The sequence below is a fragment of the Garra rufa genome, chromosome 9, assembly GCF_049309525.1.
Source record: "Garra rufa chromosome 9, GarRuf1.0, whole genome shotgun sequence".
Lineage (NCBI taxonomy): Eukaryota > Metazoa > Chordata > Actinopteri > Cypriniformes > Cyprinidae > Garra > Garra rufa.
In genome coordinates, this window is record NC_133369.1 from 49,940,548 (window position 1) to 49,956,539 (window position 15,992).

At 37.1% G+C, this 15,992-nt stretch overlaps 1 protein-coding gene across 1 annotated transcript in view; it reads right to left on the minus strand.

The window, feature by feature from the left end:
* Window positions 1-15,693, minus strand: part of LOC141343289 (tumor necrosis factor receptor superfamily member 11B-like) — a 41,601-nt gene extending 25,908 nt beyond the window's left edge. Inside the window, exons 1-4 of the mRNA XM_073847883.1 lie at window positions 15,610-15,693; window positions 15,516-15,566; window positions 13,406-13,769; window positions 145-360 (exon numbers count right to left, since the gene is read on the minus strand). Of these exons, the coding sequence (XP_073703984.1) occupies window positions 145-360; window positions 13,406-13,769; window positions 15,516-15,566; window positions 15,610-15,693 (715 nt within the window). The remainder of the gene's footprint in view (window positions 1-144; window positions 361-13,405; window positions 13,770-15,515; window positions 15,567-15,609) is intronic.
* Window positions 15,694-15,992: the final 299 nt, after the last annotated feature.

Below are 15,992 nucleotides of genomic sequence, written 5' to 3' on the forward strand. Positions count from 1 at the left end.
AACAAGGCCAATTCCTAGCAATGTACCTAAATCCATCACAGCACAGTAAACTAATTTAATCCATTATTCACCAAAATTGGCAGGAATTATCTTCAAAGCAAACAATGTTTTCAGTGAATAAAACAAGGGCTAAAAATTACTTACCGGTGTGACACTCTGTGTGCTGATGAGAACAGTCAAAGGTAAACTCTTTATTTTCAGACTCACACAGAGTATCCTGGGTGGCTGTACCTGGTCTTACAGTCTTCAGGCCTAATTGAGTGCAGTTCCTGTGAGGTATGCATGGCTCAGTGGATGAAGATGTGCTGGAGAAATAACCCTGGGAACACTTCTCACACACAGTATTCCTCTCTGGTGTGCCTGCAGGACATATACATAAACTTTCAATACACAATTGCAATATGCAATTTTAGAATACAGAATACTTTGAATAACAAAATCTAGGTCTACTTCTATGCAAAGCAGTCATATTCATGCATTTCTCTGAATAAATAACATACTGTATAAACAATCCTGCACTCTTATATTACATTGTTCAAGTTCTATTCTGTGCTGCTTTGTTTTTAGATTATATTGAAAGGGTATATTTAATATATACTGTAGTGGAATTAAGGAATTTTAGTATTTTAGAACATGACTAAGGATATGTTCAGTGAAACAGAACTCTAGTTCTAGTCCTTAATCCATACTGATAGAGAGGTCTTAAGGCAAAATTTAAAGCATGTGCATGAACAGTACACAACAGGGCATCTTTACTTTTTAATGAAAAAAAAAAAAAAACTAAAAAAAAAAAACGTTTTTAAACTAAAATTCCTATATTTAAATTTGGATGTACCCTCTGTGTGTACTGTAGTATTTGAAAACTAGATACAAAGTTTGTTAGCAAACTTTAAGTTGGCTTGAGAAAGCCTAGCCAGTAAGTTTTAAGTAGTTTTAAAAGCTTTTAGTTTGAAGAAAGTTTAAAGGTTTTCAGTTTTAAATAGTTTTAGTTTAATTGATAAAGTTTGAAGATAGATAGGCTAGATAGATATAAATAGTTTGAAAATAGATAGATTTAAAGATATAAATAGTTTGAATGTGAATAGATAGATAGATAGACAGACAGACAGATAGATAGATATAAGACATTCAAACTATTTTTATCTATCTTTCTATCTTTCTTTTTCTAACTTATCTATTTTTCTTTCTAACTAATCCTTTCTTTCAAACCTTTTTTTCTTTCTAACTAATCTATCTTTATTTCTTTCTATCTAAAGTTAATTTTGAACTAATCTATCTGTTTGTCTGTCTGTTGTGTCTCTCTGTCTAACTAATCTATCTATCTATCTATCTTTCTTTCTAACTAATCCTTTTTCTTTCAACCTTTTTTATTTCTAACTAATCTTTTTTTCTTTCTTTCTAACTAATCTTTTTGTTTCTAATCTTTCTTTCTTTCTAACTAATCTGTTTCTTTCTTACTAAACTTTCTTTCCTTCTTTCTTTTTCTAATTAAACTGTTTCTTTTTCCTAATTCTTTCTAATTTATTTCTAACTAAACTTTCTATCCATCCATCCGTCTGTCTTTCTAATATTAACACCAATAACAAAAAACTTTTCTAAATCTAATTGCTAAGGTGTTGCTATGCGGTTGCTAAGGTACCCGGGGTGGTTGCTAAGGTGTTGCTATGCGGTTGCTAAGGTACCGGGGTGGTTGCTAAGTTGTTGCTATGCGGTTGCTAGGGTACCCGGGGTGCTTGCTATGGTGTTGCTATGCGGTTGCTAGGGAACCCGGGTGGTTGATATGGTGTTGCTATGAGGTTGCTAGGGTACCCGGGGTGGTTGCTATGGTGTTGCTATGCGGTTGCTAGGGTACCCGGGGTAGTTGCTATGGTGTTGCTATGCGGTTGCTAGGGTACCCGGGGTGGTTGCTATGGTGTTGCTATGCGGTTGCTAAGGTACCCGGGGTGGTTGCTAAGGTGTTGCTATGCGGTTGCTAAGGTACCCAGGGTGGTTGCTAAGGTGTTGCTATGCGGTTGCTAGGGTACCCGGGGTGGTTGCTAAGGTGTTGCTATGTGGTTACTAGGGTACCCAGGGTGGTTACTAGCATGTTTCTAGCATGTTGCTAGCATTATTAGCTAGCTGCTAGCATGATTTTAGCATGACTAGCAAGTCGCTAGCATGATTTTAGCAAGACTAGCAAGTCCCTAGCAAGATTTTAGCAAGACTAGCAAGTCGCTAGCATGATTCTAGCATGACTAGCAAGTCGCTAGCATGATTCTAGCATGACTAACAAGTCGCTAGCATGATTTTAGCAAGACTAGCAAGTCGCTAGCATGATTGTAGCATGACTAGCAAGTCGCTAGCATGATTTTAGCATGACTAGTAAGTCGCTAGCATGATTTTTAGCACGACTAGCAAGTCGCTAGTATGATTTTAGCACGACTAGCAAGTCGCTAGCATGATTTTAGCATTATTTTAGCATGACTAGCAAGTCGTTAGCATTATTTTAGCATGACTAGCAAGTCACTAGCATGATTCTAGCATGACTAGCAAGTCGCTAGCATAATTTTAGAAAGACTAGCAAGTCGCTAGCATGATTATAGTATGACTAGCAAGTCACTAGCATGATTTTAACATGACTAGCAAGTCGCTAGCATGATTTTACCATGACTAGCAAGTCGCTAGCATGATTTTAGCAGGACTAGCAAGTCGCTAGCATGATTTTAGCATTATTTTAGCATGACTAGCAAGTCGCTAGCATTATTTAAACATGACTAGCAAGTCGCTAGCATGATTCTAGCATGACTAGCAAGTTGCTAGCATGATTTTAGCAAGACTAGCAAGTCGCTAGCATGATTATAGTATGACTAGCAAGTCGCTAGCATGATTTTAGCACGACTAGCAAGTCGCTAGCATGATTTTAGCATTATTTTAGCATGACTAGCAAGTCGCTAGCATGATTTTAGCATTATTCAAGCATGACTAGAAAGTCGCTAGCATGATTTTAGCATGACTAGCAAGTCACTAGCATGATTTTAGCATTATTTTAGCACTAGCAAGTCGCTAACATGATTTTAGCATTATTCTAGCATGATTAGCAAGTCACTAGCATTATTTTAGCATGACTAGCAAGTCGTTAGCAGGATTTTAACACGACTAGCAAGTCGCTAGCATGATTTCAGCATTATTTTAGCACGACTAGCAAGTCGTTAGCATGATTTTAGCATGACTAGCAAGTCGCTAGCATGATTATAGTATGACTAGCAAGTCGCTAGCATGATTTTAGCATGACTAGCAAGTCGCTAGCATGATTTTAGCACGACTAGCAAGTCGCTAACATGATTTTAGCATTATTTTAGCATGACTAGCGAGTCGCTAGTATGATTTTAGCATTATTCTAGCATGACTAGCAAGTCACTAGCATTATTTTAGCATGACTAGCAAGTCGCTAGCATGATTCTAGCATGACTAGCAAAGTCGCTAGCATGATTTTAGCATTACTAGCAAGTCGCTAGCATGATTGTAGTAGACTAGCAAGTCGCTAGCATGATTTTTAACATGACTAGCAAGTCGCTAACATGATTTTAACATTACTAGCAAGTCGCTAGCATGATTTTAGCACGACTAGCAAGTCGCTAGCATAATTTTAGCATGATTTTAGCACGACTAGCAAGTCGCTAGCATGATTTTAGCATGACTAGCAAGTCGCTAGCATGATTTTAGCATGACTAGCAAGTCGCTAGCATGATTTTAGCATTATTAGCAAGTCGCTAGCATGATTTTAACATGACTAGCAAGTCGCTAGCATGATTTTAGCATTATTCTAGCATGACTAGCAAGTCGCTAGCATGATTTTAGCATTATTCTAGCATGACTAGCAAGTCGCTAGCATGATTTTAGCACGACTAGCAAGTCGCTAGCATGATTTTAGCATTATTTTAGCATTACTAGCAAGTCGCTAGCATTATTTTAGCATGACTAGCAAATCACTAGCATGATTCTAGCATGACTAGCAAGTCGCTAGCATAATTTTAGCAAAACTAGCAAGTCGCTAGCATGATTATAGTATGACTAGCAAGTCGCTAGCATGATTTTAGCATTACTAGCAAGTCGCTAGCATGATTTTACCATGACTAGCAAGTCGCTAGCATGATTTTAGCACGACTAGTATGTCGCTAGCATGATTTTAGCACGACAAGCATGTCGCTAGCATGATTTTTGCACGACTAGCAAGTCACTAGCATGATTTTAGCATTATTTTAGCACTAGCAAGTCGCTAGCATGATTTTAGCATTATTCTAGCATGATTAGCAAGTCACTAGCATTATTTTAGCATGACTAGCAAGTCGCTAGCATGATTCTAGCATGACTAGCAAGTCGCTAGCATGATTTTAACATGACTAGCAAGTCGCTAGCAGGATTTTAACATGACTAGCAAGTCGCTAGCATGATTTTAGCAAGACTAGCAAGTCGTTAGCATGATTATAGTATGTCTAGCAAGTCTCTAGCATGATTTTAGCATGACTAGCAAGTCGCTAGCATGATTTTACCATGACTAGCAAGTCGCTAGCATGATTTTAGCACGACTAGCATGTCGCTAGCATGATTTTAGCACGACTAGCATGTCGCTAGCATGATTTTAGCACGACTAGCAAGTCACTAGCATGATTTTAGCATTATTTTAGCACTAGCAAGTCGCTAGCATGATTTTAGCATTATTTTAGCAATGACTAGCAAGTCGCTAGCATGATTCTAACATGACTAGCAAGTCGCTAGCATGATTTTAACACGACTAGCAAGTCGCTAGCATGATTTTAGCACGACTAGCAAGTCGCTAGCATGATTTTAGCACGACTAGCAAGACGCTAGCATGATTTTAGCATTATTTTAGCATGACTAGCAAGTCGCTAGCATGATTTTAGCACGACTAGCAAGTCGCTAGCATGATTTTAGCACGACTAGCAAGTCGCTAGTATGATTTTAGCACGACTAGCAAGTCGCTAGCATGATTTTAGCATTATTTTAGCATGACTAGCAAGTCGCTAGTATGATTTTAGCATTATTCTAGCATGACTAGCAAGTCGCTAGCATGATTTTAGCACGACTAGCAAGTCGCTAGCATGATTTTATCATTATTTTAGCATGACTAGCAAGTCGCTAGCATGATTTTAGCATTATTCTAGCATGACTAGCAAGTCACTAGCATTATTTTTGCATGACTAGCAAGTCGCTAGCATGATTGTAGCATGACTAGCAAAGTCGCTAGCATGATTTTAGCATGACTAGCAAGTCGCTAGCATGATTTTAGCAAGACTAGCAAGTCGCTAGCATGATTGTAGTAGACTAGCAAGTCGCTAGCATGATTTTTAGCATGACTAGCAAGTCGCTAGCATGATTTTAGCATGACTAGCAAGTCGCTAGCATGATTTTAGCATTATTAGCAAGTTGCTAGCATGATTTTAACATGACTAGCAAGTCGCTAGCATGATTTTAGCATTATTCTAACATGACTAGCAAGTCGCTAGCATGATTTTAGCACGACTACCAAGTCGATAGCATGATTTTAGCATTATTTTAGCATGACTAGCAAGTCGATAGCATTATTTTAGCATGACTAGCAAGTCACTAGCATGATTCTAGCATGACTAGCAAGTCGCTAGCATAATTTTAGCAAGACTAGCAAGTCGCTAGCATGATTTTACCATGACTAGCAAGTCGCTAGCAAGATTTTAGCACGACTAGCATGTCGCTAGCATGATTTTAGCACGACTAGCAAGTCGTTAGCATGATTTTAGCACGACTAGCAAGTCGCTAGCATGATTTTACCATGACTAGCAAGTCGCTAGCATGATTTTAGCACGACTAGCATGTCGCTAGCATGATTTTAGCACGACTAGCAAGTCACTACAGTTTTTCTCAATTGCTAAAACACTATAACCAGTCTTTTGAACTAAAATTTCAAAACTATAACGCCATTTTTGAAAAAGCACACCCATTTCCCTAAACAATAAACACTATTCCCTGCTTTGACACATGAGTTAAATTTGGTGAACTGTTACTTCAAAACTCTACACACAAATCCCTACATTTCTCAGTGCTTACACCATGTGGTCATTTAGAAAGCACAAGCATTCAATATTGTTCACTCAAGTCTGCGAAGTTTGAGCTCAATTAGCACACAGTTACCCAAGTGGAAACACTAGGAGTCAAAATTTAGCACACACCAATCAGAAGCTTCGGTGGAGATAAAAGAGCCAAAGTCAGCTTACAGTTTTTCTCAGTCACTTTGGTGCATTTCTCAGATCAGAAATGAAATTGTCAAAACTACTTGTTCAACATCCACATCATCTAGTCTCTTGTCATGTTGCTCAAAATGTATTATGTATTACAGTTTTTTCACACCAATCAGAAACTTCGATGGAGATAAAAGGATAAAAGTTTTTCTCAGTCACTTTGGTGCATTTCTCAGATTAGAAATGAAATATACATTTGTCTGCAGTTTCCTACATTATCAGTTGCTATTGTCATGTTGCTCAAAATGTATTATATACTGTAGTTCTCTGTGCAATAGTCTTACCCCTCAAAACATCAATTCATTAGCTCATCATATAAATCATTACCTAAATGCAAAATTTTTGATCTAGTTGTCCTAAATTGTCAATCATATATTCTACACATTTCTATTAGACTTTTTGTAAATTTGCCATGAATTATTCAAGTGAATCTTGACTTTCACTAATGAAGATAATATAGATCAACCAATGGTAAAGCAGTTCTCTGAAATAGATCAAAGGTACAGCTCATGAACCTTCAATTAGAAAGCATATATAGACAGAGGACAACACAGGAGTTACAAATTCTGACAGTGGACTTTCTTATTTTTATTTTCACCTTTGTGCCCATATTTCTCTTTTTCATTGTTTCACAATGACATTGTGTGCTTTTATTTTATTTTATTTTTTTATTTTTTTTGTCAGACCACTAGTGCAAGTGTAACTGTGAATCCTATCCAGTCTTTTTCAATCAATATTCCACATACAGTAATGTGTAATTTTGAAGAGGAAGAGTAGGAGGTGAAAGAGGAAGAGGAGGAGAAGAAGGAGGGCGATCACGACAACAACATGGAAGAGACAGAGGAAGAGCAAGGGCAAGAAGACAAGCAGTCTCATATATTTTAGTTGATGAGTGCCAGGGTTGGATCGGGCATGCAAGAGGATTTTACCCCTGCTGCCTGGCCAGGGCTAATTTAGCCTGTGATGCTGAAGAGGTTCTTTGGCCTGTCCCAGACCAAAGACAGGATGCTGGGCAGAATAATTATTTTGTTGTTTTTTGCTGTTTTGTACTGTACTCTACAGTACAATAAATTAAGGAATAAAACACTTGCAAAGGAATGTATTTGTTGTGTTCATCATGTGATTTTTTTTTAATTTGTATTGTTTTTGTAGTATTGTTTTGAATTTATCTCATCAGTGTGTAAAACTGTGTTGTAGTGTGTTTGTTTTTGAGAATTTGTGTGTCATGTATGAAAGCAAAGTATCTATCTATCTATCAGTCCCTCCAGGATTTCACGATTTTTTTTGTGATTTTTGCGATGCAAATTATAAATTTTGTGGTGGCAAGTCCTAGAAATTTGCGAAAAATTTTGTGATTTATTTAATTATTTAATTTATTTATTAATAATTAGGATATCACATTTACCATATTAGGTATTATGTTAGAGGCTCAATTATCATACATAACACAAATCAAACATAAAATTTGTTTATTCTGATACATTTGAACTTTTAAAATAACCTATGGGCAATATTCTTATGTGACCTTTGTAAACATTAACAGCGGGTGTAGAAATTTATACTGTACATAGCCTACTTCATTTCAGTCGCATCTCAGGTACTCTTTACATTTTGGTAGCCCAAAAAATAATTGAACTAGCCCAAAGAAAAAAGCTTTTTAATTTTTTTTTTTAAATATAGAAATTCAAACAGGAGTCTAAATGTCATCAAATATGTTTTCAATACACAAATATAAACAAATATCAAGGAAGGAATTTTATTTCACTCTTTAGTGTATCTGCAGAATTTTTAAATATCAATTTAAAGCAATGTATGATCCTTTTTAAGAGCTGCACAAGTAAAATGAACAGAATGAGTGGGGTTGGACAATGTAAGGTAGAATTTTAGGTCATAAAATTACATGATTTATAATTCAGATACAGATTCACACAAAAACAATATCTTATACAATGGCATTTCAGCCTTTATACCATTAAAAGGGATAAATCAAGTATATAATTTATCATATTTATTTAAAACATAAATATTACTGTCTTAATTGTTTAGATTTTTTAGAAGGCACATTAAAAACCCTATGTGTTTGCTGCATAAAAACAAACAGCTGAAAAATGTATTGGAAAAAATTCTAAAAAAAATTAAAATTAAAAATTCTGTCACAAGGGGGCGCTTTAGGAGCGCTGAAATATTATCGTTTCCATAGTAACGGCTGTATACAAATCAGCTTTAACGCTGTTTTATCAGCATGAAATGAAAATGCCAACGAGACGTTTCTGAGGACAGTCGGTTCTACTCAGATACATTCATTTAAAGACATCAGTGCTGCGTTTTGACTTTGAAATGTGCAGGGCTCATATTTATTCAATGACATCATTGCCTTTAGAAGTTTTATCCAGCCCTATCGTGATTCGTCTTTCCGTCCCTAACTGACTTTTAAAATTATAATTAAGACTTTTCTTATACTATTTAACAAATTCAAAACTTTTATGGCGTTCCATTTGCAACAACAGAAGCCCTCTACTTTACGATAGCGGGTCGGCAGGCCAGTGAAACATTTTGGTAGCTCGACTGAAAAACACAATAGCCCCCGGGACATCGATCTTGCGAGCCCTGCAGACAGACAGCTCACAGACATCACGTGAGCAGCGTCTTTATCAACATATATATATATATTTTTTTTAATCTTTTTATTATTGAAATATTTGAATAACAATTTTTTGCGATTATTTTGCGGTTAAATGACAAATTATGCAGGATCGCAAAAAAATGCGACATTTTGTTGATTTTGCATTAAATTCAGCGATCGCAGAATCGCGAAAAACTGGAGGGACTGATCTATCTATCTATCTATCTATCTATCTATCTTGCTAGTCATGCTAAAATCATGCTAGCGACTTGCTAGTCGTGCTAAAATCATGCTAGCGACTTGCTAGTCGTGCTAAAATCATGCTAGCGACTTGCTAGTCATGCTAAAATAATGCTAAAATCATGCTAGCGACTTGCTAGTCGCGCTAAAATCATGCTAGCGACTTGCTAGTAATGCTAAAATCATGCTAGCGACTTGCTAGTCATGCCAAAATCATGCTAGCGACTTGCTAGTCATGCTAAAATCATGCTAGCGACTTGCTAGTCATGCTAAAATCATGCTAGCGACTTTGCTAGTAATGCTAAAATCATGCTAGCGACTTGCTAGTCATGCTAAAATCATGCTAGCGACTTGCTAGTCGTGCTAAAATAATGCTAAAATCATGCTAGCGACTTGCTAGTCGTGCTAAAATCATGCTAGCGACTTGCTAGTCATGCTAAAAATCATGCTAGCGACTTGCTAGTCATACTACAATCATGCTAACGACTTGCTAGTCGTGCTAAAATCATGCTAGCGACTTGCTAGTCGTGCTAAAATCATGCTAGCGACTTTCTAGTCGTGCTAAAATCATGCTAGCGACTTGCTAGTCGTGCTAAAATCATGCTAGCGACTTGCTAGTCATGCTAAAAATCATGCTAGCGACTTGCTAGTCATACTATAATAATGCTAGCGACTTGCTAGTCATGCTAGAATCATGCTAGCGACTTGCTAGTCATGCTTAAATAATGCTAGCGACTTGCTAGTCATGTGTTAAAATAATGCTAAAATCATGCTAACGACTTGCTAGTCGTGCTAAAATCATGCTAGCGACATGCTAGTCGTGCTAAAATCATGCTAGCGACTTGCTAGTCATGGTAAAATCATACTAGCGACTTGCTAGTCATGCTAAAATCATGCTAGTGACTTGCTAATCATACTATAATCATGCTAGCGACTTGCTAGTCTTGCTAAAATTATGCTAGCGACTTGCTAGTCATGCTAGAATCATGCTAGTGACTTGCTAGTCATGCTAAAATAATTCTAGCGACTTGCTAGTCATGCTAAAATAATGCTAAAATCATGCTAGCGACTTGCTAGTCATGCTAAAATAATTCTAGCGACTTGCTAGTCATGCTAAAATAATGCTAAAATCATGCTAGCGACTTGCTAGTCGTGCTAAAATAATGCTAAAATCATGCTAGTGACTTGCTAGTCGTGCTAAAATCATGCTAGCGACTTGCTAGTCATGCTAAAATCATGTTAGCGACTTGCTAGTCATGCTAAAAATTATGCTAGCGACTTGCTAGTCTACTACAATCATGCTAGCGACTTGCTAGTCTTGCTAAAATCATGCTAGCGACTTGCTAGTCATGGTAAAATCATGCTAGAGACTTTGCTAGTCATGCTACAATCATGCTAGCGACTTGCTAGTCATGCTAAAATAATGCTAGTGACTTGCTAGTCATGCTAGAATAATGGTAAAATCATGCTAGCGACTTGCTAGTCATGCTAAAATAATGATAAAATCATGCTGGCGACTTGCTAGTCGTGCTAAAATCATGCTAACGACTTGCTAGTCATGCTAGAATAATGCTAAAATCATACTAGCGATTTGCTAGTCATGCTAAAACAATGCTAAAATCATGCTAGCGACTTGCTAGTCGTGCTAAAATCATGCTAGCGACTTGCTAGTCGTGCTAAAATAATGCTAAAATCATGCTAGCGACTTGCTAGTCGTGCTAAAATCATGCTAACGACTTGTTAGTGATGCTAAAATCATGTTAGCGACTTGCTAGTCATGCTAAAAATCATGCTAGCGACTTGCTAGTCATACTATAATCATGCTAGTGACTTGCTAGTCATGCTAAAATCATGCTAGCGACTTGGTAGTCGTGCTAAAATAATGCTAAAATCATGCTAGCGACTTGCTAGTCGTGTTAAATTCCTGCTAGCGACTTGCTAGTCATGTTAAAATCATGCTAGCGACTTGTTAGCGACTTGCTAGTCATGCTAAAATAATGCTAGTGACTTGCTAATCATGCTAGAATAATGCTAAAATCATGCTACAGTTTTTCTCGATTGCTAAGACACATTTCTTGAAATCTGCTCTCCTTTTTTCTAAACTGTGAACACAAAACCCAATTTTCAAGCTATATTCACAAAATCTCAGACTCTTCTTGCAAAACCAAACTTTCACCTCAAAACAGTTCAATCTGTGCTCAAAACTGAACTATGTTGTCAAGTCGTGCCCCGAGTCAATCAAAATTAAAAACACTACTGAACAGTCACTAAACACTACGTAGAAAAATAGAAAACACAATGCTCAGGACATGAAGCTGGAGAAATAAATGTTTATTGTTCACTGTAGGCTAAATGCATGTTGCAAAACAAAGAAAACCTGTGCATTTAGCACTTGTACAAAAAGACAAAACAGAAATCTTGTGCATTTACACGTAGCACTTGTAAAAACAAACAGAAATCCTATGCGTTTGCCACTTGTGAACAGTAAGCCCATGTAAAAATAAAGTACAAAAATATACAAATAAGTGCATTACTCAGCCACAACATCATGTCTCCGTACTGGGTCAGGCCACAGGACTTCATCCACATCACAGGCCACATTTTGTCTGGCCAGGCAACAACATAGATGGGAAGAGTTTGTGTGAGAGGAGGTCGAGGTGGTCAGCGAAGACAAAGAACAGTAATATCTGATGTAATCAGAGCGACTGTGATTGACCATGTTCTTGTCCATGGTATGAGCATGAGGGAGGCTGGACAAAGGGTACAACCAAACATCAGTAGATTCACTGTGTCCACCATAATCCGAAGATTTAGAGAAGAGAACAGGTAATTACCATTTTTTGACATTATAGTACAGTATGTAAATGTTGACAGCAATTACTGTATGACATACTATAGAGCTGGTAAGTCCTGCCCATCCGTAAAACCCCACTGGACCTCTAGATTGAAAAATCGTCAATGCAAGTGAATGTGAGAAAATAATTATTTGACTATAATGTCAAAAAATGGTAATTACCTGTTCTCTAAATCTTCGGATTATGGTGGACACAGTGAATCTACTGATGTTTGGATTTCATCAGATATAACTGTTCTTTGTCTTCGCTGACCACCTCGACCACCTCTCACACGAACTCTTCTTCTCAGGCCTCACAAACCAGTGTTCTCTGAACTGTATATGTATATTATATACTGTATATTACTGTATATGTTCCCTCACATCATTAGCCACAAGTGTGATCAGTTTTGAGTTGTTGTGTTCAAGTGGTGATACCTGTGCTTTAATTGTGTTTGACTTTTGTCACCTGTGCTCACCATTACGCAGCACGGGTGCATCACAATGAAAATGTGTTGGCAAGTTGTGTCTAAACAGGTGAAAAGTGCTTATGGTTTTGCCAAAAGAGTGATTGATTCAATCAATGGGTTCAGGCAACTGAGCATTTGGTTCAGACATTAGGGTTTAGTGTTTTAGCAATTGAGAAAAACTGTAAAAATCGTGATTCCTCGATTTCTAAAAAATAAAATCATGACAAAACATTAAATTCGAATTAATCGATAAAATCGGAAAAATCGCCCAGTCCTATGTTGGACCTAATGAAAAAGAGACACAAAGTAATGGAAAAAATGTCAGAGAATGTCCCAGATCATCCCCATTAGACTCAAACTGGAGTCTGGGTGGGGCTGGCCAAAGTGATAACAACCAGCAATGTTATTCTGTTTAATGAATTCCCATGTCACTCACACTCTCCATTATTAACAGGGAACAGTTTTTTCACACTTGTTCTGCTGGAATTTAGCCCCTGTGAATATTTTTGACACAACAAACATCATGATTAACTAGCACCCTGACAACGTGTACGCGCTGCCAAATGTTCCACCAGCTGCCATGGAAAGCTTAAGTGAGGTACTTGCCGACTGCTAATGTATGTTATCTTATAAATTTGTTTTCTTAACCTTAAAACAGGTTATACAGTACATGAAGAATTCTGGATTAAAAAAAGTAAAGCAAGCAAAAAAATAAAATAATGGCTGCATTATTGTTTTTATTCAGGTCAGTTGACTGGTAAGGGTCCTGAGTTTATTATTTAATTTTATTATTAAATACAATTATATGTTTTCTAATCATTATATCTAAAATAGTCTGAGGTGAAAGTAAAGTATTTCAGTATTTCAGTGTGAGGAAAAGTATTTCAGTATTTCAGGGAAAATTAAAGTATTTCAGTATTAAAATATTTCAGTATAATCTTCTAGCTCATTGAATAAGTGTACTTACCCTGCACAACGACACCAAAGCCAGGTGAGCAGGTGGTGTGACGGACACAAAATTCCACCACAAGGTGATATCCAGGTATACACTCACAGAGCCTGTCATGAGTGCCGTTACATTCCCTTCGTACAATCTGCCTTTCCTTGCAGACAGATGTACAATGTTGACAGCTGTCTCCCCAATGCCACTGTTCTGCAAAGCGTTTTTCTGGGCAGGTGGCACAAACAGTGGGTTTCTCCGTACTGCAGTGGTGTTCCACAGCTGTGCCGGGTGGACACTGGTCACAAAGGAGCACCTTAGAGGTCACAGGGTCTCTGTGCTGGTACTTAGGTATTTCTTTGTAGGCCCGTGCAAAACACATGGCAAACAGCTAAGGAAAACAAAACAAAACATAGGAATACAGTTCAGAGATGCAGCTTGAAATCTGGTGTGTATGTAAGGTGTTATCTGAAAAACTGTATGCAGTGATGAATGTGATGTGTGTTTATCATGTTATGCTTAGTAATGCATTGGCACAGAGCCAGTAAGAGGCAAAGTCTGCATATGGCTTAGATATCCTCCACAAAGCATCAGTAGAAAGTATTTTTCTCTGGGGTTCTCTAGGCTCATGTCAAATGAAGGAGCATTGAAGGAGACCGAGTTAGAGAGAGAGAGAGAGAGAGAGAGAGAGAGAGAGAGAGAGAGAGAGAGAGAGAGAGAGAGAGAGAGAGAGAGAGACAGAGAGAGAGAGAGAGAGAGAGAGAGAGAGACAGAGAGAGAGAGAGAGAGAGAGAGAGAGAGAGAGAGAGAGAGAGATGTCAAGCTACCCATAAATTCATCTGCTGAGTCTCCAGACCAAAAATTGTGTTCTCCACAGCAGGCGGTGGAACTCAGTGAGGAGATCATTAAATCCTTTAACTCATTATTTAGCTTGGTGAATGCCACAGATAGAGTCAAACTGTTGAAAACCGGGTGAACTTTTAGCCTTTTGGCACTCTGAGCAAGGTTGCCATTTGACGAAGATGTGTACAGTACTCTACCCCAAATTACATACTACTATGGAGTCTCTGACAGTCATAATTACACCATTCAAATGATCTAAAGGAAACTCACAAAGCAACCAGTGACCTTGAGCCATGCTGAAAACAAATGCTTGATTTCAAGGTAAGTTACATTTATCTCTGGCAGATAGAAGGCAATTTCTTTTTCTAAGACAGAAATCTCTTTGTTTTAAGACAGTAAGAGTGAAAACCTAAAACAGGATCCTAAATGATTTAAGTGTAATACTGATAATAAGATAGTGGTTAACACTTTAATGGAAGACCATTCAACATTCATCTAAAGAATGAGAAAGTTTGTGTACAATACAGAATGAGTAATAATCAAATGATCACCAATTATTCCTGAATAACAAGCTAGTTAAAAGTTAGCTGTGGAAAATTGAAGTTGGATGTTTTAGGATCTGCAGGTGGTCTTCTAGGATACTGCAAATCTTTCTAATTAAGTTACATAATTCAGACCTACACAACAGTTGAACTCTTCCTAAAATCTGTCCAGCTCTCTCTCTCTTATGGGCTATTCATTTACTGTCTTGGACAACTAGCATCAAACAAGGCTGTGGTTCTCCTTACATCCTCATCAAGTCATCAGCATATAAAACACACAAGGAAAAGATAATTCCCACTGGATTTAAATACAAAAGAGCCACAAATAAATATATTTTTAAACGTTGTGATGTTTAAATTAATAGTCCAGGCATACATTCATCATAAAATTCATTGGAGTATGTAAATAATTATGAATAAAAAAATGTAAAAAAAAATCATTATTTAACATACACAAATAATACCTCCATCATAATCTTTGTAAATATGTCTAATTATATAAATATATAAATGCTAGAAAAAAAAAAAAAAAAAAGAAAAATTTAGTAGTATAATGATGTTTTGATGCTATTATTGATTTGAATGATTGAATTGAATTATTGGGTGCTATGACTCGTGTTTCACAGGATTTGTACCCAAGTGCTCCTTCTGCAAACACTTAAAATGGCCTTAAGCTGGACTGGTACTACTGGCTCTAAATTAAAGAGGAAGAACTCACTTTCTACTTCCTTTCACCATTATTTGTTTCTGACATTCTGTTCATCTGTTGACATTCTGGTCATGGTCTCTGCATACAGGTGATACTGTGGCAACAGCCAAATAGATATCATTTAGGGAAGTTCAGACTCTTTCACACTCTCCCAATAACGGATAACCTCTTTTAGATAACAACCCCACTGTTTCCATACTAAACCCCAGCTCAACCACCATTATTCTACTGCCTCCATGGGATTACACATTATATAGTCATATATAATCTTCCTAAAAAAAGACACATGGAAAGTCCATTGATGTTTGATAATTTTGATAATTATCTCCAAAGCATGGATTCATGCAAATAATGTTGCCGAACCACAAAGAGCTACACATGCAAGTCACAATCCATACAGAACTATACAATAACAGAACACAGGAAAGAAAGAGACAACTTGAAAGAGACAAAACCATACCAATCAAACTTTTATCATGTATCTAACTATGTACCTACATTAAAATATAAAGCATATAAT